Source organism: Hypanus sabinus, chromosome 6 (assembly GCF_030144855.1).
Source record: "Hypanus sabinus isolate sHypSab1 chromosome 6, sHypSab1.hap1, whole genome shotgun sequence".
Classification (NCBI taxonomy): domain Eukaryota; kingdom Metazoa; phylum Chordata; class Chondrichthyes; order Myliobatiformes; family Dasyatidae; genus Hypanus; species Hypanus sabinus.
Window position 1 is genome coordinate 70,645,321 of NC_082711.1, and position 27,047 is coordinate 70,672,367.

Sequence of the window (27,047 nt, forward strand, 5' to 3'; positions counted from 1 at the left end):
GGAGTGTTTTGGCAGCTTTGGACCTGTACTCACTGGAATTTAGAAGAATGCATGAGGATCTCATTGAAAACTACTGAATGTTGAAAGGACTCGATAGGGTGGATGTAAACAGGATATTTCCTATGGTGGGGGTATCAAGAACTAGAACGTGCAGCCTCAAAATTGAGGGCAACCCTTTAGAACAGAGGTAAGGAGGATTTCTTTTTTAGCTGGTGAGTAGTAAATCTGTGGAATGCTGTTCCACAGACTGCAGTTGAAACCAAGACCATGCACATATGTTGACCATTTCCTGATAGGTCAGGGCATCAAAGATTATGGTGAGAAGGCAGGTGTAAGGGGTTGAGTGGGATTTGGGATCAGCCATGATGGAATGGCAGAGCAGACTCGATGAGCTGAATGACCTAATTGTGGTCCTATGTCTTATGGACTAAGATGGCATAAGGAATGAGACAGATCAGCTGGTTGAGTGGTGTCACAACAACCTTATATGCAACTTCAGCAAGTGAGGGAACACACAGCATTCCTTATCGAGGGATCAGCAGTGGAACGGGTGAGCAGTTTCAAGTTCCTAGTTGTCAATCTCTCTGAGGAATTATCCTGGGTGCATATCAATGCAATTCCAAGGAAGGCACGACAACGGCCGTATTTCATGAGAGGAGTATGAGCAATTTGGTGTGCCACCAAAGATCCTCATAAGTTGCTACAGATGTGCCATGGAGAGCACTCTAACTGACTGAATTACTATCTGGTATGGAGGGCCACTGCACGGGATCGGTAGAAGTGCAGAAAGTTGCAAATTCAGCCAGCTCCATCACAGGCACTAGCCTCTCCAGTATGGAGGACATCTTCAAAAGGTGATGACTGAAAAAAGCAGCATCCATCGTTAAGGATCCCCATCACTCAGGGTATGCCTGCCTCTCAAGGAGGTGGTGCAGGAGCCTGAAACCACACATTCAATGTTTCAGGAACAGCTTCTTCGCCTCTGCCATTAGATTTCTGAATAGACAATGAACACATGTACACTAATATATTTATTTATATATATATATATATATATAAAATATACACATACATAAATATACATATATCTCTTGTTGTAATTCATAGGTTTTTATTATTGTGTATTGCTGCCATAAAACAACAAATTCCATGACATATGCCAGTGATATTAAACATAATTCTGATTCTGATTGTTCAACTTCCAAGGAAAGAAGAGAGGGAAGCATGGCTTTTAACATCTTTCCTATGACAACCTGTATTTTCTCTGGTTTCCTCTAGCATCCCAAAAATTTTGGTGGGGGGTGGGGTTGTAGGTTAATTGGACACTGTAAATTGCCCTTCACGTCTATGCGAGTGGTAGGATCTATAAAGAGCTGGAAAATATATGGAGAGAATTAAATGGAATTAGTGCAGACTTTTGTGTAAAAGGGCACTTGCTGGTTGGCACAGACTCTAGGGAGTTAATCCATTTTTAGTGATGTATAACTCAATGCACGGGTCCTTAATGTTGTTAAAGCCGTGGGAGGGGTAAATGGGGATAACCCCCCACTACCTATAAAAGCCACTGTCAACCAAGTCTAGCTCCTGGCCTTCACGAGTGGCTGAGCTAGTAAGCCTGTCGGAACTGTTTCTATTGACAGGAGAAGACAGGTTACTGATACTTTAAGACCAGTCGCTTTGGACAGATAGAACTCATCTGCCATGATTGGCAACTCATCTAGGAGAAGAAAAACTCTGATCTCAAACCTCAGCTGCCTTCTGGCTATATCCACTCATGGGAAGGCTTCTGTGTATACCCTGAGGAAAAATCCAGAGATGGAGTCCCTAAAGCAATCCTCCATCGAGTTCAACATTGATTGGCAACTGCTGTGATGCTACTGTAGCAGTCTCTGCTGTTCCTTTGGATTCATCACTGGATGGAGAGGGGAGTCTCTTGCATGGGCAATGATTTGCTCTCCATGTCATACTACCCTGGCTTGTGTATCAGCTATACAGCTGGAACACAATCTCCATGGTCAACCCCAACCAACTAGGGCCTCAAGGTGACTCAAAAATCTCTGAAATCTATCTCCAAATGATTCTTTCCCCAACAAAATGCTAGAAGAATAGTCAACATCCTGCTTCATCCAAGGGCACGCTTAAGACCTCATGGCAACTTTACCTGATTTAAGAAACTATATGTTCGATGGCATATCAATTCAAGTAAGAATTGCAAAGGATGCATGCCATAATTGGTGTGAACAACTGTTGGATACACATCTCCCTCATCTGGGAAGAGGAGCGCAGGTCAAGGGTTCTTAAAATAAGAAAGCAAACAACTCTGATTGTGATATCTCCAGTGGGGCCTCCCCGGTGTCGGACACAGGAAAATCTGGCTCCTTCTTACCTGCTACTGCTCAATGGCCAAGGAGCTACTTAATGAGTCAGAGGAGAGAGTTTGTCCATCTGGACATCAATGGGCATGGTCCACATGGTCTGATAGCCCCAGGAAAAATGTAGAGTAGTAGCAACTACTGTGTGTCAACTAAGAGAGATTTTGGAGAATCCTTTTCAAATCTGGCTCTTTTCAGGAACTCTTCTCCAGTCTCTGCGTGCTACATGGGAATGAAAATCCTGATTTTAAGCAGTGGGTTCACAATTAGCTGATTCCCAGTGGAGACTAGGGTCCTGCAGTATTATGCCATCATTGCAACCTTTCTCCTATTTACCTTTGTTATACTAGTCCATCTCACTTCCATCAAGCTTTCCACTGGATCGGTGTGAATATACAGGATGAATAATAAAATCTGCCACACCACTTCAGTGCAGAGTTGGAGGCTGAGGTCTAGGGTATTGTTGATTCATACACTGAAGCATACAAGAGAATGGAACATTCTAAACATCTGTAAGAGAAAATTCCTCTGGCAACCTGCCCACTTTGCATTGTTCTGCTATTCCAACAATAAAGGTCTTCAATGACACCATAAAAGATGTGACTAACTTTCTACATCTTGGGAGCCACCTCTCATCAAAAACTAGATTTAATGATGTATTTCACCACAATATCAGCAGAGCCATTGGCCATCAGAGGGAAGCAAATGATTAAATATCAACTTCACACCTGGTCTATTGTCTAGCCTCCAAAACATGGATTGGTTACAGGAGGTGCTTCAAAGCACGAGAGAAGCAGCGCCAATATTGCCTCTCCATAATTCTCCAAATAGTTTGGTAAGTTAAGTCTCATCATTACAGGCAGGAGCCATTTGAAAAGAACAACTCTTGCTGGGAGTGAGTCATCTTTTGAACTAATGAGTGAGAGAGTGGATTCATTGCAGAGCGGGAGCCATTTGAAAAGAACAAGCCTTGGATGGAGTGAGTTTCATTTGAGGCAATAAAAATAAGGGAGGTGTAAGTAGAGAGGCCATTGTGGGAGCGGGCCAGTGTTAGAGTTGTCAGGCTTTGTCTCAATAGGCTTCAGTGAGAACCAGCAGAGGCTAAAGATGTAGAATCCTTTGTTTAGAACTTGTGATTGAGAAGTTGGAACTAAAGCGTGGCAGTAAGAGGTTGAGTAAGTGACCTAGGTCAGTGTGAAACTCAAAGGTTTCAGAGAGAAGGTGCAGGTAATAATAGATGCGCTTTTTTATTGTCTGTAAACCCTTAGTCCTTAGATCAGTGTAGGCAAGATGGTTCAGGCAGTGAAATGCCCCTCTTGTGAGATGTGAGATTTCAGGATACTAAACAGTCTCCTTGATGACTACATCTACTGCAAATACACCCACCCTCAGCTCCTGATTGATAAGGTTAGAGAACTGGAGCTGCTTCTGGATGTACACAAGTCCATCTAGGGGACTGAAAACATTACTGATGCAACTTTTACTGAGATGGTTACACCCAGAATGCAGGCTTCAGATAGTAGATCATTCCAGGATTGAAAGGGTTAATGTAGGAGGAATGTTTAGCAGCTCTTGGGCAGTATTCTCTGGAGTTCAGGAGAATGAGGGGGAACCTCATCTCATTCAGAATGTTAAAAGGCCTGAACAGATTAGATATGGCAAAGTTATTTCCATAGAAGGGGATCCTAGGACAAGAGGGCACGATTTCAGGATTGAAGGATGTCCTTTTTGAACAGAGATGCAGAGAAATTATTTTAGTCAAAGGGTGGTAAATCTGTAGAATTTGTTGCCATGAGCAGCTGTGGAGGCCAAGTCATTGGGTGTATTTAGGGCAGAGATAGATAGGTTCTTGATCGCCCAGGACCTCAAAGGGTATGGGGAGAAGGCAGGGGAGTGGGGATGACTGGAAGAATTGGATGAGCCCATGATTGAATGCCTGAGCAGACTCGATGGGTCGAATGACCTACTTCAGCTCCTAACCCTTATGGTCTTGTAGATGGGTGACCACCAGAAGCAAGAGGGATGACCAGTCAGTGCAGGGTTCCCCGCGGCCATTCCCCTCAGTAACAAGTAAATACCTTTGGACACTGCTGGTGGGAAATGACCTATGAGGGCACAGCAGCAGCAGCCAGGCCATGCAACTGTATCTGGCTCTGACGTTCAGCAGGGAAGGGTAAAGTCAGGCAGAGCAGTAGTGATAGGAGACTCTATAGTTAGGGGAGTCACATTACTAATCGGGGACATATCACAGCTGCACATACTGGAGCACTCGTCTAGAGTCTAAATGGGTCAAACTCAAAGAAAGGAAGGGTGCAGTCAGTCTGATGGGATTGTACTACAGAACCAATAGCTATCGGGATACCGAGGAACAGGTATTTAAGCAGATAAATGAATTGTGTAAAATTAATAGGATTGTTTTCATGGGGATTTCAACTTCCCTAACATAAACTGGGGTCTTCTTAGTGCAAGTGGTTTAGCCAGGGCAGAATTTGTTAGGTCCATCCATAAGGGCTTCTTAAATCAATAGTAGATAGTCCAACAAGAGAAGTGGGCTGTACTGGATCTGACGTTGGGTGATGAGCCTATGCAGGTGACCAACCTTTCAGTGCGTGAGAAGTTAGGGAACAGTGACCCTTCAAGATAGCTATAGATAAGGGTAGGATGGACCATGCGCAAGAGTATTAAACTGGAGCAGGGCACATTCCAAGAGCATCAGGAACAGCTGTTTTGTGCAAGTCCACATCCGACATGTGGAGGGTGTTTGAAGTCCAACTGCAGAGTACAGGACAGGTAAGTTCCAGTCAGAAGGAAGGATAAGGTTGAAAAGGTAAGAGAATCTCAGATGTTAGGGAAGGTGATTAATTTAGTCAAGAAGAAAGAAGGATGTAAATTTTGGGAAGCAAGAATCAAACAGAGTCCTGGAAGATTATAGAGAAGCCAAAAACAACCCAAGAAGGGAATTAGGAAAGCCGGGATGGGCCATGAAAAGTCAGAATTCCAAAATATTATATACATTAGGGGCAAGAGCAGGACTAGGAAGAGGGTGGGAAAAGTCATAAAGTGCGGATGGGAAGGACATGAGTGAGCTCCTTCGTGAGTACTTCAGTATTTATCAAGGAGAAAGATGTGGCGGACAGGGAGATTAGTGCCCAGAGTGTGAGTAGGCCTGGACGTTTTGAAGGAGGAGGTAGTCTTGGGATGCAAAGGGATGAGGACCCTCTACCCAACATCTTTTTAAGCAAGTGTGCAGTTGGTGGAGAACAAACTGAGGACCTGAGGGCAAGGTTGCTGTATAAGAGGTTATTGTGTTCTATGACTGAGGGATACGTGGCTTTCTCTGGGCACACCAGGTTAAGTGAACAAGCTGGAAGGTTTCTCAATTTGTCATATTTGGTTCGACAGAACATTATGGGCTGAAGGGCCTGCTCCTGTGCCTTATCTTTTCACCTTCTATGGTCAGAACCATATGTCAGCATTCTCTCGAGTCAACATACCCTGCACTGAAGTTTCAGTGACTGGGCCACAATATCCACATGCTGAATACCCAACATCGTTGTTCTACTCCAGGGTCTCTCATGGCAAAAGATTTCTAGGACAACGGTGATAACAGTTGAAAGATGTTCTCAAATCCTTCTTGAAAAATGCTAAAATCTACAGAGACTGTGGGAAATCTTGTCCCATATCCAATCAAAATGGAGAGAAGTTGCAGATATTAAAGTAAGCCCCTAAATCCAATGGACATAACTAAGTAGCTGACATTTTCTTTATAATATGATCATACTGTAAGAAATCTGCTTGCCATACAGCAATAAATTTAAATTCCTTGAGAAGGAACATCCAAAAAGGCACAGAGTTCTCCTCAACTAAAGAACATGGAAGCCCACCCAACACACCAGAACAAGCGCACACGATGCTAACTAGTTCACCTGGGTGGACGGACTCCTCTCATCCAACCTGTAAATCCCTGCATTGGCTGCTCAAGACACATCAGAACCAGGGAACTCGAGTGAAAATAATTCTCGCAGAAGTAGAGCTTAAGGATACATACAGGGCCACATCATTTTGCTTAATAAATACTAAAATGCGTTTTGATGAAGCGATGCTTCATAGTGTCTTTAACGCAACCTTTATTTCCCCAATTTACAAACTATTCTTCATGTTATGAAATATTTGAACATGCTATCGCCCAAAAACACTATTAAAAGTTATTGCTTTCAAACTAAATAAATGCTTGAACTGCTGGTGCATCCAGCAGGCGCTGCTGTGACCATTGCACAGCGCGATGTGACGGAAAGTTTTGACGAGATTAGCGGAGACTCCCATGTGGGCGGGGCGGGATGACGCTACGATTGACACCGCTGACGGATACACCGCCGTCACGTGCAAGGGGAGGTACCTTCATTTCCGGTTGCGCCTGACGTCCTTCCGCTTGGTGTTCTAACGCCACGCATGCGTGAAGGGTACTCTTTCACTGCAACGTCAGCGGTTTGGTAGGAGCGACATCTTTTCGGGCTCGGAGACTCTAGAAAGGTACCCGGGGGGGGGGAAGGAGGGCAAGAGAAGGCGAGGTAACAGTGAGAGAGTGGGCTCCAGGAGGAAGAGAGGGAGAGGGAAGGCTGGGGTTCAGCGAATAAGTAAGAGGAAGGGAACGATGTAGGGTTGGCCAGGAGGATGTGAGATTGAAGGGAGGGCCGAATGGTTGGTATAACTGTCTTCATTGATCCGTAGTCGATCCTGCACGTTTGGACGTCACAAAGTGTTGCTAGGGCATATTCTGAACTAACGAGAGTTCATGTCATTTGTGTGGTTAATTTCGTTAACAAAATGTACCAGTTGTCAAAAACTATCAGCGAAGTAATACTGACTTGCTTTACATCATAGTAATTTTCAAGTCAACCAGAAGGGTCTCCACCAGGAACCCCAGGAACCAGAGTTCTGGTGGCCTTCTGAAGTCCAGGGTGTGGTTGGTCAGATGATTTGACCCATTATGATTGAGGTCTGAAACTATAGTAATGCCAGTTTTCACGATGTCATAATTTAAGTCTGGTGTCTCACTGGTAATGGTAAATAGGCGTTTTTAATGACTAGACCACGGGACTCACTATTCGGGGTCTTGTGTTTTTTTTAATACTTGTTAAAATATGGGGCATGATTAAGTAGAATTGATAATGCTGATAGTGGGTGTGAATGGTTTAGACTGCAGAATGCAATGTAATTCGAGTAGAAAAATAACAAATGGAATCTAATGGCAAATGGCAGGCCCGTCAGGAAGTGGACTGGTCGAGGGAAGTGCCTGGTGTGAAAAGTGCTAGTCTTTGGCTCGAGAGTCCTCGTAGAGGAGACTACGCCAGGCACAATTGCAGAGGGTGAAGACATGACCGCTAAGCTGATTCAGTGTGCTACGTGCATGATGTTGGAGGTCAGGGACACTGATGGTGCCCCGGGCTGCTACAGCTGTGGAAAGTGTGTCCAGATTCAGCTTCTGAAGGAGCATGTTGCAGCACTAAAGAAAGAACTGGATGACCTCAGGTTTATCCACGAAAACAAGAGTTTTCTGGACAGGACCTACAGTGAGGTTGTTACACCGAGGATACCAGAAGAGAGAAAGGGGGCGACGATGAGGAAGGAAAGGATGCTTGAAGTACAGGAGACCCCGGGGGATTTACCTCTCGTAAACAGGTTCACCTTCTTGGAAGCTGTCAGGACAGAAGATACTGCCAGTCTGAGAGGCGGACAGGTCTGCGAGCTGAAAATTGGTGCAGAAGCAGAGCCAAGGAGTCAGACATCAGGAAGAGCCGTGGTAGTAGGGGACTCTATAGTAAGAGGTACGGAAAGGGGTTTCTGCGGCAACAGGCGAGATTTAAGGATGGTGTGTTGCATCCCTGGTGCTAGGATCCAGGACATCACGGACCGATTGCAGGGAATCCTCAAGGGTGAAGGTGAACAGCTGGAAGTGGTAGTGCAGGTTGGCACAAATGACATCGGGAAGAAGAGGAAGGACATTCTGCAGTGGGACTTCAGAGAACTCGGAAGAAGGCTGAAAAGCAGGACTTCCAGGGTGGTCATCTCTGGTTTGCTTCCAGTTCCTCGTGCTGGAGAGGGCAGGAACAGGGAGATAATGGATCTGAATGTGTGGCTGAGGAACTGGTGCAGGAAGCAAGGATTTACATTCTTGGACCACTGGGATCTGTTTTGGGGTAGGGATGAATTTACAAAAGGGACGGGTTGCACCTTAATAGGCGGGGGACCAGCATCCTGGCAGACAGGTTTGCCACTGCAACACAGATGTGTTTAAACTAAGTAGTTGTGGGGGGAGAGGATGAACTGGAAATATAAGGGTGGAGTTAAAGAGAAAGTGAAAATAAGAAAAGTTAAAAAGGACAACAGAATCAATGGAGTAGAAAGCTCAAGAAGAGATCATACAGTATGGTCAAGTGAAATAGGAATTGATATGAAAGGAGAGGGAAGTACCGAATTAAAAGTATTATATATGAATGCACGAAGTACGAGGAATAAATTAGATGAGCTTGAGGCTCAGTTGGAAATTGGCAAGTACGATGTTGTGGGAATAACTGAGACATGGCTTCAAGCGGACAGGGCCTGGGAAATGAATATTCAAGGATATACATTTTATCGAAAGGACAGACTGGCAGAGGGGGTAGGGTGGCTCTGTTGGTGAGGAATGATATTCAGTTCCTTCCGAGGGGGGACATAGAATCTGGGGATGTAGAGTCAGTATGGATAGAACTGAGAAATTCTAAGGGTAGGAAGACCCTAATGGGAGTTATCCACAGGCTCCCAAACAGCAGTCTGGATGTAGGGTGTAAGTTGAATGAAGAGTTAACATTGGCATGTCACAAAGGTAATGATACAGTTGTCATGAGGGATTTCAACATGCAGGTAGACTGGGAGAATCAGAATGGTACTGGGCCCCAAGGAAGGGAGTTTGTGGAGTGCCTCCGAGATGGATTCTTAGAACAGCTTGTACTGGAGCCTACCAGGCAGAAGGCAATTCTAGATTTAGTGTTGTGCAATGAACCGGATTTGATCAGGGACCTTGCGGTAAAGGAACCATTAGGAGGTAGTGACCATAATATGATATCCTTTAACCTACTATTTGAGAAGGAGAAGGGAAAAACGGATGTGTCAGTATTGCAGTTGAACAAAGGGAACTATGGAGCTATGAGGGAGGAGCTGGCCAAAGTTCAATGGAACAGTACCCTAGCAGGGAAGACAGTGGAACAACAATGGCAGGTATTTCTGGGAATAATGCAGAAGGTGCAGGATCGGCTCATTCCAAAGAAGAAGAAAGATCCTAAGGGGAGTAAGGGGCGGCCGTGGCTGACAAGGGAAGTAAAAGGGCAGTATGAAAACAAAAGAGAAGTATAATATAGCAAAGATGAGTGGGAAACCGGAGGACTAGGAAGCTTTTAAAGAGCAACAGAACAAAAAAGGCAATATGCCAAGAAAAAATGAGGTAGGAAGGTAAACTAGCCAAGAATATAAAGGAGGATAGTAAAAGCCTTTTTAGTTATGTGAATAGACAGAAACAGGTGAATTTATTATGGGGAACAAGGAAATGGCAGATGAGTTGAACAGGTACTTTGGATCTGTCTTCACTAGGGAAGACACGAACAATCTCCCAGATGTAATAGTGGCCAAAGGAACTAGGTTAAAGGATGAACTGAAGGAAATTTATATTAGGCAAGAAACGGTGTTGGATAGACTGTTGAGTCTGAAGGCTGATAAGTCCCCGGAACCTGATGGTCTGCATCCCAGGGTACTTAAAGAGGTGGCTCTATAAATCGTGGACACATTGGTAATCATTTTCAGGAACAGTTCCTGCTGATTGGAAGGTGGCTAATGTTGTCCCACTTTTCAAGAAAGGAGGGAGAGAGAAAACAGGGAATTATAGACCGGTTAGCCTGACGTCAGTGGTGGGAAAGATGCTGGAGTCAATTATGAAAGAGGAAATTACGACACATTTGGATAGCCGTAGAAGGATCAGTCTGAGTCAGCATGGATTTATGAAGGGAAAATCATGCTTGACTAATCTTCTGGAGTTTTTTGAGGATGTAACTATGAAAATGGACAAGGGAGAGCCAGTGGATGTAGATTACATGGATTTCCAGAAAGCTTTTGATAAAGTCCCACATAGGAGATTAGTGGGCAAAATTAGGACACATGGTATTGGGGGCAGAGTACTGACATGGATTGAAAATTGGCTGGCTGACAGGAAGCAAAGAGCAGTGATTAACGGGTCCCTTTCGGAATGGCAGGCTGTGACCAGTGGGGTACCGCAAGGTTTGGTGCTGGGACCACAGCTGTTTACAAAAGACATTAATGATTTAGATGAAGGGATTAAAAGTAATATTAGCAAATTTGCTGATGACACAAAGCTGGGTGGCAGTGTGAAATGTCAGGAGGATGTTATGAGAATGCAGGGTGACTTGGACAGGTTGGGTGAGTGGGCAAATTTATGGCAGATGCAGTTTAATGTGGAAAATGTGAGGTTATCCACTTTGGTGGCAAGAACAGGAAGGCAGATTAGTATCTAAATGGAGTCAAGTTAGGAAAAGGGGAAGTACAACGAGATTTAGGTGTTCTTGTACATCAGTCAATGAAAGCAAGCATGCAGGTACAGCAGGCAGTGAAGAAAGCTAATGGCATGCTGGCCTTTATAACAAGAAGAATTGAGTGTAGGAGTAAAGAGGTCCTTCTGCAACTGTACAGGGCCCTGGTGAGACCCCACCTGTAGTATTGTGTGCAGTTTTGGTCTCCAAATTTGAGAAAGGACATTCTTGCTATTGAGGGAGTGCAGCGTAGGTTCACAAGGTTAATTCCCGGAATGGTGTGACTGTCATATGTTGAAAGATTGGAGCGACTGGGCTTGTATACACTGGAACTTAGAAGGATGAGAGGGGATCGGATTGAAACATCTAAGATTATTAAGGGATTGGACACACTGGAGGCAGGAAGCATGTTCCCGCTGATGGGTGAGTCCAGAACTAGAGGCCACAGTTTAAGAATAGACAATAGGTGTAGAAGACCATTCAGCCCTTCGAGCCTGCACCACCATTCTGAGATCATGGCTGATCACCTACTATCAATACCCGGTTCCTGACTTGTCCCCATATCCCTTGATTCCCCTATCCATAAGATACCTATCTAGCTCCTCCTTGAAAGCATCCAGAGAAATGGCCTCCACTGCCTTCCGAGGCAGTGCATTCCAGACCCCCACAACTCTCTGGGAGAAGAAGTTTTTCCTTAACTCTGTCCTAAATTACCTACCCCTTATTCTCAAACCATGCCCTCTGGTACTGGACTCTCCCAGCATCTGGAACATATTTCCTGCCTCTATCTTGTCCAATCCCTTAATAATCTTATATGTTGCAATCAGATCCCCTCTCAATCTCCTTAATTCCAGCGTGTACAAGCCCAGTCTCTCTAACCTCTCTGCGTAAGACAGTCCGGACGTCCCAGGAATTAACCTCGTGAATCTACGCTGTACTTCCTCTATAGCCAGGATGTCCTTCCTTAACCCTGGAGACCAAAACTGTACATAATACTCCAGGTGTGGTCTCACCAGGGCCCTGTACAAATGCAAAAGGATTTCCTTGCTCTTGTACTCAATTCCCTTTGTAATAAAGGCCAACATTCCATTAGCCTTCTTCACTGCCTGCTGTACCTGCTCATTCACCTTCAGTGACTGATGAACAAGGACTCCTAGATCTCTTTGTATTTCTCCCTTACCTAACTCTACACCGTTCAGATAATAATCTGCTTTCCTGTTCTTACTCCCAAAGTGGATAATCTCACACTTATTCACATTAAACGTCATCTGCCAAGTATCTGCCCACTCACTCAGCCTATCCAAGTCATCCTGAATTCTCCTAACATCCTCATCACATGTCACACTGCCACCCAGCTTAGTATCATCAGCTAACTTGCTGATGTTATTCTCAATGCCTTCATTTAAATCATTGATGTAAATCGTACACAGCTGTGGTCCCAATACCGAGCCCTGTGACACCCCACTAGTCACCACCTGCCAATCCGAGAAACACCCATTCACCGTTACCCTTTGCTTTCTATCTGCCAACTAGTTTTCTATCCATGTCAATATCTTCCCCCCCCCCAATGCCATGAGCTCTGATTTTACCCACCAATCTCCTATGTGGGACCTTATCAAATGCCTTCTGAAAATCTAGGTACACGACATCCACTGGATCTCCCTTGTCTAACTTCCTAGTTACATCCTCGAAAAATTCCAATAGATTAGTCAAGCATGATTTGCCCTTGGTAAATTCATGCTGGCTCGGCCCAATGCTATCACTGCTATCTAGATATGCCACTATTTCATCTTTAATAATGGACTCTAGCATCTTCCCCACTACTGATGTTAGGCTAACAGGACGATAGTTCTCTGTTTTCTCCCTCCCTCCTTTCTTAAAAAGTGGGATAACATTAGCCATTCTCCAATCCTCAGGAACTGATCCTGAATCTAAGGAACATTGGAAGATTATTACCAATGCATCTGCAATTTCCGGGGCCACTTCCTTTAGTACCCCAGGATGCAGACCATCCTGACCTGGGGATTTGTCAGCCTTCAGTCCCATCAGTCTTCTCATCACCATTTCGTTCCTAATGTCAGTCTGTTTCATTTCCTCTGTTACCCTATGTCCTTGGCCCATCCATACATCTGGGAGATTGCTTGTGTCTTCCCTCGTGAAGACAGATCTAAAGTACTTATTAAATTCTTCTGCCATTTCTCTGTTTCCCATAACAATTTCACCCAATTCATTCGTCAAGGGCCCAACATTGTTCTTAACTATCTTCTTTCTCTGCACATACCTAAAAAAGCTTTTGCTATCCTCCTTTATATTCCTGGCTAACTTGCGTTCGTACCTCATTTTTTCTCCCCGTATTGCCTTTTTAGTTAAGTTCTGTTGTTCCTTAAAAATTTCCCAATCATCTGTCCTCCCACTCACCTTAGCTCTGTCATATTTCCTTTTTTTTAATGCTATGCAATCTCTGACTTCCTTTGTCAACCAATAAGGGGTAGGCCATGTAGAACAGAGATGCGGAAAAACTTTTTCACCCAGAGAGTGGTGGATATGTGGAATGCTGTGACCCAGAAGGCAGTGGAGGCCAAGTCACTGGATGCATTCAAGAGAGTGTTAGATAGAGCTCTGATAGATAGCTGGGTCAAGGGATATGGGGAGAGGGCAGGAACGGGGTACTGATTGTGTATGATCAGCCATGATCACAGTGAATGGCGGTGCTGGCTAGAAGGGCCGAATGGCCTACTCCTGCACCTACTGCCTATTGTCTAATCCTGAGCAGTGTGACGTAATACTTTGGGGGAAAGCGACAAAGCGAGGGAGCACAATAAATGCTTTCTGTAGGAGTGTGATGGAACGAGGGAGGTGTGAGTATGCAGGCTACTAAAATGGTTTACTAAGAAAATGCAAGGTCTCCCTTTAATTGTTGCTGATAAAGGTAATGGAATGATGTCGGAGTTGTCTCCAGTGGCTGGAGCTTGATTGCTCTTTATCTTGCCGGCCTCATGTTTTAAGTAACGTGTTATTACTCTGTCGTGGTTGAGGAGATTTAAGAGGATTTGTCAAGATGGGGATATTTCAGCATTGGGAAAAGATTTGAAACAGAAGGGATGGCTGAGAGACTTCAAGGTGTATGAAAAAATACACGGGGACAAGACAGACAGTGAGGGCTTGTTCCCCTAGCAGATAGATTGAAATCAGGGGGGCATAGGTTTAATGCAGTTGGTAGAAGGTGGAAAGGGTAAATGTGAAATTTATTTTCAGCCAGTGGATCGTGTAGTCTGGAGCTTGCTATCTGAATATGTGTTAAGATGCAGAATCCTTCATGCTTTAAGAATTGTGTAGGCTGCAGGCTGAGTGTTGATGGGCTACTAAGCTGGGTGGCTTTTTAACAACTGGCATGATGGGCTGAATGGCCCCTTTACAGTCAGAAATGTTCTAGGATTCTGATATTGAATAATTCCATTTTGCTATTTGCAATTTAAATCATCACTGTGTGTTCTCATTCAGTATTGAGTTAAAACCCAAGTTCTGCAAGAGTAAAATTTTGTATCAATACCCTGGAATGATCGAAGTGCATGGAAGTAATCTGCTGTTTACAAGTTTTCAGTGAACTTAAAAGAGATAAACATTAATGTAATTGAATAAAATGTCTTGTGTTTTGTGCAGCATTTTATTCATAATTGGATTGTCAAATAAGGTAGTTAGTCATAGTAACTACTGATGGGAGTAGGGCATTCAACCCTTTGAGCTTGCCCAACTATTCCATACGATAATAGCAGATCCAGCTTTTCTCAAGTTCAGTTTCTAACTCTTTCCCCAACAACCTAATTTCCTTACTGATTAAAAAAATCATCTGTATATTCAAGGAATCGATAGGCACAGGTTTATTGAGCAAGGTCTTCCAAAGACTCGACTCTGAGCAAATTTATGACCATGAGGGTTTCCTACTATTTCCTACATGAGGATATACTACTATTCCCCTCCCCTCCACAGATGTGTGGGTTGGTGATTTTGCTCCTGTAAATGACCCCCGAGTGTTTGGGGGAGTGACCAGCATCTGGATTGTGAGGAGTATCATGGAGCTGTCCAAGTCCATGCTGACCAGAAAAGTTCCTACTTACACTAATCCTACCTTTATTTTTATCTGCCCCCTTCCCCTTCCCTCAACCTGGGGAGAATATAAAAGGCTATTAAAGGTGAAATTTGCAATAAATCTTGATGGGCAGCCAGTTTTCAGAAATGAGGCAAGAGAAATCTATGAAATAGGTTTTGAAATGAGCCTGAAGGGATGGAGATGAAAGCAAAGTTGATTGCAACCTTGTACTGTACACATTCAGGAGGACCAAAACATAAGACTGGAAGTTTCTGCTCCTTACAGATTTGTAACCAGTCTAACTTTTACCATTTCCTCCTCCAGTAGCGACCCCAGGTTGGCCATCTTTCTTGCCTAAAGCCCAAGAGCAAAAATTTGATTGTTTTTGCCTCTGTTTTAAACAGGCTTTTCCACCATCACAATATTGAGCATAACAACTGGGTTTCAGAATCATTGAGGGCAGTTATCGCAAATAGTCTGAACTGGTCATTTGTGAGGGCGTTAGTTTCTGCTGTATAAAGGCACATTTCCATTTTCTTACCAACAGGACACAATGGATCAAGTAATGCAATTTGTGGAGCCCAGTCGCCAGTTTGTGAAAGATTCAATCAGACTTGTGAAAAGGTGTACAAAGCCTGATAGGAAAGGTACAGTACTATTGCATTTTCTTTGTTTACATATCCTGGTCTGAAGCCAAGATAAGGCAAAGGCTATATAAAATTCTAGGATTAGAATGGTGGGGTCCAATTTTTTTAAATTAACTTCATACTGGTTAGTCATCAGGGTGGTTAAGGCTGTGGGTCTGTCAGCCTGAAGGTTTGTTCACAGTGGGTTTAGATGTTCCTTTAGTCATTGTGTAAATACTGAAAATACATAGAAGCCACTCCGGGGATTCCTTTTGAGTTTTGAGGATTAATAAATTGAGCTTTTTCTAAGACGAGGTACAAGCTTTGAGTGATAAATTATGTATGAAAAGACAAGAACTGAAATATCCCTCTGAACTTCCCTCCTCTGAGACGGAGTGTCTCACCTTTGGGGCCTCACCTTTCACTCTTCACTTGCACCTCTGAATTCAACGTATCCAATCCCATTTTTTGGCAAGAATTCCACAACATGTGCTAATGACCCCTTCTGTCTTCAACAGTCCTCCTCTTCGCCACCCCTGCTCAGGTTCTGTGCCTGCTCTGGATCTTTTCATATTGAATTGCCAACGAGACATAAACAGTCTCGAAGGCAATACTCCACTCTCCCCCTACATTAACCCCTCTGAGTGCACTGGCCTCCACTCTCTGCATCAATTCCAACCTTAACATCAAGCCCAGAGACAAGCAGGTTGTGCTATGGTGTGGCGTATTGACCTCTACCTTGCTGAGAAATGTTGGCATCTCTCAGACTCCTCATACCCACCCTGTGAAGAGGATCCTACTCTGGATCATCAGAAAATGTCTCCAACACTATCACTGATCTCATCCATTCTGGAGATCTCTCATCCACTGCCACCAAACATATAGTTCCCTTGCCTCACACTGCTCATTTCTACCTCCTACCCAAGATCCATAAACCTGACTGTACGGGTAGGCCTATTGTTTCTGCTTGCTCCTCACCTATGAAACTTGTATCTTGATTCCATTTTATCCCACTTGGTTCAGTATCTTCCCACCTATATCTGTGACACTTCTCATGCCCTCGATCTCCTTAGTAACTTTCAATTCTCTGGCCCTGACTGCCTCATCTTCCTATGTATAGTCAGTCCCTCATCAAGAAGGCGTAAAAGCTCTCTGCATCTTTCTTGACAAAAGAACTAACCAATCCCACTCCTTCATCTGGCAGAACTGGTCACCACCCTGAACAATTTTTCTTTCGGTTCTCCCTCTTTCTCCACACTCAAGGGGTAGCCATGGAAACTCGCCTGGGCCCCAGCTATGCCTGCCTCTTTGCTGGCTATGGAGAATAGTCCATGTTTGAAGCCTTCTCCGATAATATTCCCAACTCTTCCTCCGCTACATTGATGACAGCATTGATGCTGTTTTATGCACCCATATCCGAGCTTGTCAATTTGGCCTCTCCACCTGCCTTTAAAGACACTTGGTCCATCTCTGACACCTCCCTCCCCTTTCTCGATCTCTGTTTCCATATCTGGAGACAAACTGTCAACCGACATCTTTTAAAAACCTACTGATTCCCAGTTATCTGAATGATATCTCTTCCCTCCCTATCTCCTGTAAAAATGCTGTTCCCTTTCTCAGATTCTTTGCCTCTGCCACATCTGTTCCCAGGACTCAGCTTTCCATTCCAGGACTTCAGAGATGTTCTTTAAGGGACAGGGTTTTCTTCCTCCTAGTATTGATGTTGCCTTCACCCGTATTTGCTCCATTTCTCGTAAATCTGTGATCACCCTATCTTTCCGCTGCCTTAACAGTGATAGTTCCTTTTATCTTTACCACCACATCCAACACATTATCCTCTGCAATTTTGACCATCTCCAAAGGGATCCTACTACTAAACATCTTTACCTCCTGACCCCCCCTCCACTATCCTCGGGGATTGCTCCTTCCATGATTCCCTTGTCCATTTGTCCCTCCAGGCACTTATCCCCGTAAGCACTCTAAGTGCTACACCTGCCCATTCACCTCTGCCTGGCCTCCATTTGGGGTCCCAAACAGTCCTTCCAGGTTAGGCAACACTACACCTGCTGGGACGCCTATTATATCTGGTGCTCCCAGTGCGGCATCTTCGACATTGGTGAGATCAGTTGTAAAGTAGGGGGCCGCTTCAGCGGCACCTCCACAACATCTGCCACAAGCGGGACTTCCTGATGGCCAAACATTTGAATTCCCAATTTCATTCCTGTTCTGACATGTCAGACCATGGCTGCCTCTTCTGCCAAGATGAGGCCACCCTAGGTGGAAGAGCAGCACCTCATATTCCAATTCGGTGGCCTCCAACCTAATGGCATGAATATCAAATTCTCTTTTGATAAACAAATTCCTCCTTTTTTCTCTGTTCTGCACTCAGACCTTTAACCTCTCCTACCTGCCCATCACTTCCCCCACATCCCCTTCTCTTATGGCCAACTCTCCTTTTTCAGATTCTTCCTTTTCTAGCCCTTGACCTTTCCCACCCACATGGCTTCACATATCTCTTTCCAGCTAGCCTCCTTCCCTTCATCATCTTTTTACTCTGGTATTTTTCGCCTTCCTTCTCAAGTCCCGAAGAAGGGTCTTGGCCTTCAGGAGCAGACAGCAGGAGAGCTGTGTGGCCTTGGTCTGGCAGGGAGCAGGCTTCAGATTGCAGTGTCATCTGTTTGTGGCTGTCCGGGAGGAAGGCATTGGAGACGGTGCACTTTGCCAGAGGTGGTGTGTTGCAGTGAACGTGCTGTCCTTCCCAGTCTTCGCTTGGCAGAAGGCGAGCAGTATTGTGTTCAACTGCATGCTGCAATATTCATGGGCTATACTTAATTTGTTTGACTATTTTATTGCTGTCTTGTATGTGCTGTGTGTGCCTGTGCTATGTATGACTTTGTACTGTTTTGCACCTTTGCTCCACAGGAACTCTGTTTCGTTCTACACGTGTTTGGTTGAATGACAATTAAACTTGAACTTGAAAACTTAATTTTTCTAGTAGTTTTATATTAGTAAACTTAAAAGTATAGGTGTTTCCACAACTGTAGTATTTTGACAAATAAAAATTTGTAAGAATACATTGAAATAAATCATAAGAAAGGAGAGGGCAACCTTAGAAAGAAAATGTATTTCAAGATATATGGGAGATATTTGCTGAAACCTATGAAGTGGTGTGTTTTTTTTTACATTTTGGAAATGTCTAATGTAACAAGGTGCAAAAAAAATCCTTTCTTTAATAGAATACCTAGAGGTACCATAACATGCAGCACCAAATTGTATTGTTTTGTTGATAGCAAATTGCCAAAAAGGAAATTTCTTTAGAAATAAAGATTGATTTATACTGCTGATTGTTGGCAAAAATCTTCTGGGAGTGCAGAAAATCAGAAGTGCCATATTATTTGGGAATAAAAAATTAAAATTGCACATTAGTGTAATTGGCCATATTTGGGTGTGTTTTTCAATGTTGAAGCATTTATTTCATTGTATATGGTTAAAATCATAATAGAGATAATGCATTTGATTTATGATTAAATAGTATTAAATAGCTTTCATTTATAGAGGGGGAGAACTAAATGACACTTTCAGTTTTTAACTCAAAGTACAAAAGAACATTTATATTGTATCCCATCAGTACTTGTCATCAGCTGATAATCTTTCTAAAGGTGTCTTTAGTAGTTAAATACTGATGCCGGGGCATGTTTATTATCAGATTGGTCTTAGGCGATTTCAGAGGACAGTTGAGAGATGACTGCTTTAATGTCTTGGGTCACGAAGTCTAGACTGGTGAAAGAGCAGATTTTTTTCCCCCAAGTAAGTGGTGCAAATAATATTGTCATGTTATTCGGATATTCTGATCTGGGTTTAGCTCTGGATTGTATATGTGTAGTTGGATATGAATGATCATTCATCTACATACTAGCACAGTAAATTAACCTTAATGCTAACTACCCCTTTTGGATTCTTATCAGTCAGCCATTTGTACTCTTTAGTTATCCAATGGCTTGGAGAAGTTGATCATATTTTGATACTTTCCCATTTGCCTGTCTTACTACAGAATTTCAGAAGATTGCCATGGCAACAGCCATTGGATTTGCCATTATGGGATTCATTGGATTCTTTGTGAAGCTCATACACATCCCAATTAATAACATCATTGTGTAAGTATTGTGGCTTTCATGAGCTAAAGGTTGTCTTTGGTTTAAACACCCAGTTTATACAGAATATGTGCATTCTTTGGATATGTGCTTGTGAAAATGTTGAAGTAGAATTGATACAAGAATTTTTTATAGTTTAGCGATTTGGGGAGAATAATTTAACTTTAATTCATATTTTGCAACTATTATAAATGGTGTTTAAAAAATACAATTAAATATAACCAGCCAATTAAATTGGCTTGACGTGTTGAGTTTTCGTAGCAGTTCAGTTTTTTTATTCCAGATTTTAGCATCTGCAGTCTCGTGTCCCCAATTTGCATTTTTTGATGTTGCCTTAATGTTTTCAGCGTATTACTGAAGATACTTCCTAATACTGAAAAGAATTTCATTTAAATTGGAATTTAAAAAAAATTGCCAGATGATCTGCCTACAAGAGGCGTAATGTGCAGTGAAGATGAAGAATGTTGAGACTTGCAGCACTAGCAAAGAGGACAACTTTTACTAAATCTTCCATTAAAATAAGCAGTGGAAACAATCTAGAGATGTCCAACAGCAAAAATAACTTGCATCATTTATGTGGATAGATCATTGATTAAATGTGTTGCTTGTATGTACAATTTGAGCAGTAAAGTTGTGCTAAGGCTGAGACTATAGTGGACTGTCCATGTTATGTTTTACAAAAGATTGCTAATGTTTGTATCAGTATAGAAATATAAATATTTTTCATGATTCAAAGATCCATGTTTTTTTTCTAATATAGGCATTAAAGGGTCCTGGATATTCTATTTTTTTAAAGTTTATTATATTGACCACTGTCCTAGAATATGAATTCTAATTGGTGTGAAATATAAATCTTGGACTGAAAGTAGTCATTTGAGAATATGCCTTCATTTCAAATATAATATTTTAATGGTGTGTTTTGACAGCTGCCAGTTTCAGAATTTTTTCAAAGTAACTTCCACATCTTTTAGATGAAAACAAAGACTTGAGGTATTTTTCATAAAAGATCATCAAAGATGTTTAAAGGGAAATTGTAGCAACCAATATTATTGTCAACAAGCACACAACCAAAAGCTCAGTCTAAACCTTAACATCATCACGTCAGATATAGCTTACCTCTGGAATCCTAGCCTCAGTATCTGTGGTTGTGAATCATGCATATATTTTTCACCCCTTTCATACCCTACATAGCCCCTCTTCCCCATCAGAATTCATTAAAACCAGCATTGTGAACCTGTCTGGAGCTTAGACAAGCCACCCTGCTTGGGTCCTATGTTCCATGGGTGGAGTAACAGCAGGTGTCTCTGGCTCATCCAGAGGTGTGTTGACACATTGATGGGCATATTTGTCTTCTGTGGGTCCTGCTGGGGCTCAGAACGGCTCCAAAAGATGACCTGCAGTCTACTGCAGCTGAGTTGGTATACAAGAAGCCTTTATGAGCGCAGGTGACTTTATTCTGGGTCACCAGTGTAGGTTTTTGTAAATAAAACAGAGGTATTTTAAGTTTAAGGAATACTGTAGCATCTAACTTTATTGTCAACAAATGCCAGAACAAAGAGCTCGGTAGAAACCTTCACATCATTACGTCAGACACATCTTAAAGTGAACCCCAAGTCAGTGTTGGTGGTTGTGAATTATGCAGATGTTTCTACCCATAATTACCTACACTTTATTCAAAATGTTTACCAGTTCAGGGAGCCTGTACAACAAGTGTTCTCATTTTAGTTGCTTTTTTTGTAGACAACTGAATTTGCAACATCTGGAGAATTTAATAGAAAAATAGATTTTTATCTATTATATAGATATATAGATAAATGAAATAATTTTGTAGACTACAAGGTGAAGCTGCTTTTGGCACTCAAATTGATTGAGAACTAATGAATATTGTTTGAATCTCTTCACAGTGGTGGTTAGAACCTTTCTTCTGACTCAATAATGCCGACATAGAAAATGAGGTTGGGAGATCAGCAAGGAACACTTTATATTTTGTGTTTTATCAATAAAATATTTTGATTTGTATAATACTGAGTGTTTTTTCTCTCGCGATCTGTTCTATTATTTCAAAGTTCCATGTGGTTCATTTAAGTTGCCTCTTTATTCCCATTGTCCACAACAGCGGTTCATCGGTTTCTATTGTGACCATTCCACTTCCATCATAGGTGTTGGAGGTGCTGACGAGTTTCCCAAACTGGAGTACTTGATGGTCTGTAAAAGAGAACATTTGTAAAAAGATTATGAAATCCAGAAGCTTCTATACTATACTCCATCCAGCAGCATTCTTTAACTGTAGTTGCTGGGACTTCATTGTCCCATCTTCTGCTTGATTAGAAACCAAAGCGGGTTTTCTTAGTTGTGTTTTGATGGTGGGGACAATGAAACTATTCTCAATCTATGCCAAAAGATGTTACCATGAGTTTCCAAATCAAATATGTGAAATGTAAGTAACATTAGTGAGCCTGGTCCCATACCTTCCCTGCAAGTCAAGGATTGATAATGTGGTGTAGACTTGTGCTGAATTTAAATTCTTCCTGAGTTGTGAAGGTTACATTTGCACCTTGATGAGAAACAGACAAATGTCAGATTAACAATTTGGCCCACTCTACAGCTTCTGAAATTACTTCAGGGAAATTAGTTAAGGGACAGCGCTGTTACAGTTGAGGATATGAAGTGTTTGGTATCCACATTTTTCAGAAGGATGTGACTATATGTGCATTGGTATTCTTCCAGGAGATGGTGCTGTTGGACTATTTTGAAAAAAACATTTAGGGTTGAACAGTACAGGAAAATGGGTATGGAGTGGCTAAACATCTGAGAACAACTTTGAGAAATCATCCAGCCTCACAAGCCAATGCTCACAGTACTTACAACAGACATTGGCAATAATCAAGAAAAGCACCCAGCATTAGTCAACTGCTTGTGAAAATCACCATCACCCAGCTTTACCCATCAATATTTTTCATCAGTGACACGCTCATTAATCCCTGACCACCTACATGCCTTATTTTCCATTACATACTAATACATCTACAAAATCCTTGCTGCATATTATAAATATGTGTCAATCATGGCACTCTCTAGCTGTCTATTTCTTTCTATAATTGACTACACCACACTTTACATTTCTTTCATATTTCTACATAACAGAGTTGAGGAAGAGCTTCTTCTCCCAGAGAGTTGTGCAGGTGTGGAATGCACCTCGGAAGACGGTGGAGGCCAATTCTCTGGATGCTTTCAAGAAGGAGCTAGATAGATATCTGATGGATAGGGGAATCAAGGGATATGGGGACAAGGCAGGGACTGGGTATTGATAGTGAATGATCAGCCATGATCTCAGAATGGCGGTGCAGACTCGAGGGGCCGAATGGTCTACTTCTGCACCTATTGTCTATAACAAATCACAGCCAAAATTGTACAGCTGTGTAGGATTTGAGTCTTGATGTGGCTGACTGTACCATTCTCTATAGTTTGGTATATATAGTGGCTATCATTCTGCCTACCATGTTCTGCTATGGTTTCTCCAGCCATATCTCAAAGACCAATCAATATCAGCCCAATCTCCATTTTTATTTCTCCAAGAGTCTTTGTTAGCAGAACAGGAAATATTTGTACATATTGATCTTCAAGTTTTAGTTATTGAGAGATAGAGTGTGGAACAGGCCCTTCCAGCCCAATGAGCTGTAATGCCTAGCAATCCAGCTAGTTAGCACTAGTCTAATCACAGGGTAATTTCCAATGACCAATTGACTCAGTAATGGCTATGCTTTTGCACTGAGGTCAGAGAGAACATGCATCCTTACAGACTGCTGGAAATCTGAACACCTCGAGCTATGATTGTGTCGTGCAAACTGCAACACTATTGTGGTGCCCCAAACATAGTGAAATGGGCTGTTTTCCATTAATGATGAACACAGTCTAAGGATTGTGTTGGGGGAAGCACACAAGCGTTGCCATCCTTCTCGCACAGTGATAGCATACCCGCAACTCACTAACCCTAACCAGTATGTCTTTGGAATGTGGGGCGAAACCAAAGCACTCAAAATGAAACCCATGTGGTCACGGAACATACAAACTCCTTACAGACAGTGGAAATTGAACACTGATCAGTGATTGCTAGCACTGTAAAACAATTCTGCTAATTGAAATATGCTACCCAAGCGAAGCACCCATTGTAGTTTAATCAAAATAAGTAGATGAATATTTTTCATTCTTATTTGAAATGCAACTAATTGCTTGGATTTTATCAGCTGTAATGCATAGATTTGCCCTTATTAACTCAAAGGAATCTCAGCAGATTCCATGTGACCATGGCTCCTCAACTTGCTGGCTGGATATTGTCAGTGACTCAATGATTTCCCAGTTGTTTTACTAGTTGTGGGGGTGGGGTAGAAGATTGCTGGAATTTCCCTGTATTTATATTCAGGTATCTTTTGTTAGGAACTCATTCACTGTAAGGAAATTTAACAGCTTTGAGGGAGAAAGTTGAGAACACAGTTATATTTTTATATTATTTCATTTTTTTTCTTCGCAAGTTGTTCATTGTTCTGAATATCAGGTCATTCAGAAGCATTACAAGCCTGGCACCTTTGACAAATGGCAAAACTAACAACAGGGCTTATTTGACAAAAACTTTGCATGTAGTGTCTTAGGCTGGTCATGTTATGCAAGACCCTATGGCTACTCAGCCTCAGAACAGGGCTCCAGGATGATCCTCGGTGAGGTAATGCATAATACTAACACAGTTAAGTGGGAGTTTAGCAATATTTGAGCTTACAAAAATAGGTTAGAGTCCAGGCATTCTGTGATTGGTGATGCCTCCTCATGCTACAAAGCCTAGAGAAATTCACCACAATGTTGTTTGGATTGGATGACTAGTTATGGAGATACATTGGATTGGCTTGTTTTCCTGGAACAAAAGGAGGCCGAGGGTTGACCTGAATTTGTACGCTCTCCCTATGACCATGTGGATTTCATCTGGGTGCTCTGGTTTCTTCCCACATATATTGCAAAGAGTTATGGATAGTAGGTTGTTGGCACGCCCTGTTGGTGCTGGAAGCATAGCGACATTTCCGGCTGTTCTCAACACAACCTCAGACAGTGGTCATTGACGCAAACAATGATGTTTGATTACATGTGACAAATAAAGCTAATCTTTTCTTTAAATATGGTAGATAGTCAAAGTTTCCTTCCCATGTTAAAGGTATCATGAACGTATAGGTTTAAGCCGAGAGGTAGTGGATTGAAAGGGGATCTGAGGGGTAAGTGCATTTTTACACGGGGTGGATATTCCTGGGATATGTTGCCAGAGCAGATGGTGAAATCTAATAATTTCTACATTTAAGAGACAGTTAGGCAGGCATTTGAATAGGCCATGCACAGAAAGAATATGGCTCGAATGCAGGCAAATGAAATTAACGTAAACAGACAAAAAAAGGTTAGCATAGGTGGGCTGCAAGCCCTTTTTTGGGTCGTACAATCCCATATACAGCTATACACATAAGGATCTTTGCCTTTCCGGTTAATGGAGGTGTTAATGGAAGAAGCCAAGGTGTTTTGGTGGTAAAGAGTGTAAGTAGTTAATCTAAGACCTGACAATGTTCATGATATGTATTTGAGTAACAAGATTACTAATTGGTTTATAAATTTGCATGGCATAATCGCTGATGAAATCTAATAATTCCATTCTCCTCGACCAGTATCTAATTTTATTTTATGGGAATATAAGAGTAGGTTTTATTGTCTCTATGTTCAAATCTCAAGTACAATTAAGATGCAATGGGGTAGTGACTGTGTCTTTACAACACTGTGATAGATTGCAGTGCTTTCCCAAATCATCTCAATTGTGTCTACACCTGGAGTAATTTTGGTGAGAGTTAATAGGGTATACTTTTTATTCTCATGCTGTAACACTTTTATGAGGAGGGAAGGAAATAAAAGAAACTGGCAACATGGCATATGTTAAGGTCTACCACATATTTGGGGATAATCCAAAGTTAGGTCAAAGTTTAGGTCAGGCAGGCTGAAGTACAAGGAGTGATTGATGAGTTCGCGGCCTAAGGTAGGAGTCACTCTTAGAAAACATAGCAGATTTATTTTTCAACATAATCCACTCCTACATGTACACACTTAGTCCAGCAGTCATGGAGCATACAGATCCCTTCTTTAGAAGTGGTCCACAGCAGGGGTTGATAAGTTCGTGGTCCAAGGTAGGAGGAGATCAGTTATTAACTTCAAACTTTCTCCATTATCACTCAAAGAGTTGAACTGCATGTGCATGTAATGAGAGCGTTTTGGACCTCCAGGTGGTCCACAGCAAGGGTGATTGATAAGTTTGTGGCCTAAGGTAGAAAGAGATGAGTTACATGCACGTGCAGCTCAACTCTGAGTGAAAATGCAGGAAGTTTGAATAACTCATCTCCTTCTCAACCTTAGGCCACAAACTTATCAATCAGCCCTTGTATATTCACCCAGGTCAAAGGTGGAATAACTGGATATTCTAATCTGCTATCCAAAAATCAACCAACAATCCCAAACTTAAGGGCTCTGATGACAATTCAAATGGGACAAGATTTGATAGGCATCTAAGTCAGCATAGGCCAGTAAGGTTGATGGTTTGTTTCCAAAGCTCTGTGACTCTTTTCATATTTTCAGTTTTTTGTGTTTTATCAAATGCTCCAGCAAACAGATTTAGCTATATATTTTACAAAAGCCCATTTGATCAAAGGGTGCACTTCCATATACGCTTTAAACAGTTCTAAATTTTGACTCCACAAAGTTTTCACCAAAAAAAAAATCAGCACTTTCAAGTCCTTTAATATTGCTAGTTTTGAATTGTGGGATAGGAACTTGATCTACGTTATTGTGAAATGGCTGGGTCTAGGATTTGGAAGAGTACAGAAATCCCTCTCTGTTCATTGATTAATATATTTGTCTCTCATGGCAGGTTTTGACATTGTTAACGAGTTTGAATTATTAGATGTATATTCAAAAGGGGCAAAGACTAGACCTTAATCATTTCGAAAGCTCTTTGATCAAGGCCTCAACTGGGACCAATTGTCGTTGTTGCCGTGGCTATCCGGTGAGATTGAGGATGATGGACTTTGTTCTGTTGATCTATCTATGGGCTCTCAAGTGGCTCATGAGTCCAATCTTGGCTTTGAAAGTTCTTCCGCATTCAGGACAGCTAGTTCCAGATGGCAGATTGGGCTTTGGTTGTTGCTGTCTCTCCATTTTCTTCTCTT

General features: G+C 42.3%; 2 protein-coding genes across 20 annotated transcripts in view; one reads left to right on the plus strand and one right to left on the minus strand.

The window, feature by feature from the left end:
* The first annotated feature begins 6,784 nt into the window (after nt 1–6,784).
* On the plus strand, nt 6,785–21,831 carry sec61g (SEC61 translocon subunit gamma). The gene is made up of 4 exons (XM_059972410.1): nt 6,785–6,902; nt 15,580–15,679; nt 19,710–19,812; nt 21,714–21,831. The coding sequence occupies exons 2-4, from the start codon at nt 15,586–15,588 to the stop codon at nt 21,721–21,723; spliced, it is 207 nt and encodes a 68-aa protein (XP_059828393.1). The 5' UTR covers nt 6,785–6,902; nt 15,580–15,585; the 3' UTR covers nt 21,724–21,831.
* Nucleotides 21,832–21,874: 43 nt separating this feature from the next.
* Nucleotides 21,875–27,047, minus strand: part of tpk1 (thiamin pyrophosphokinase 1) — a 364,043-nt gene continuing 358,870 nt past the window's right edge. For 16 of the 19 annotated variants that reach the window (XM_059972409.1, XM_059972403.1, XM_059972408.1 and 13 more), the window contains one exon: nt 21,875–22,014. In XM_059972409.1, coding sequence (XP_059828392.1) covers nt 21,887–22,014 — 128 coding nt within the window. In that variant the 3' untranslated portion in view covers nt 21,875–21,886. The remainder of the gene's footprint in view (nt 22,015–27,047) is intronic. The other 3 variants (XM_059972405.1, XM_059972406.1, XR_009512677.1) reach the window with 3 other exon arrangements.

What these genes read in the sequence shown, in the direction of transcription:
- sec61g (XM_059972410.1), top strand. Translation starts at nt 15,586, where the DNA reads ATGGATCAAGTAATGCAATTTGTGGAGCCCAGTCGCCAGTTTGTGAAA. An exon ending in TACAAAGCCTGATAGGAAAG is followed by an intron (nt 15,680 to 19,709) that starts GTACAGTACTAT and finishes GTCTTACTACAG; the next exon opens with AATTTCAGAAGATTGCCATG.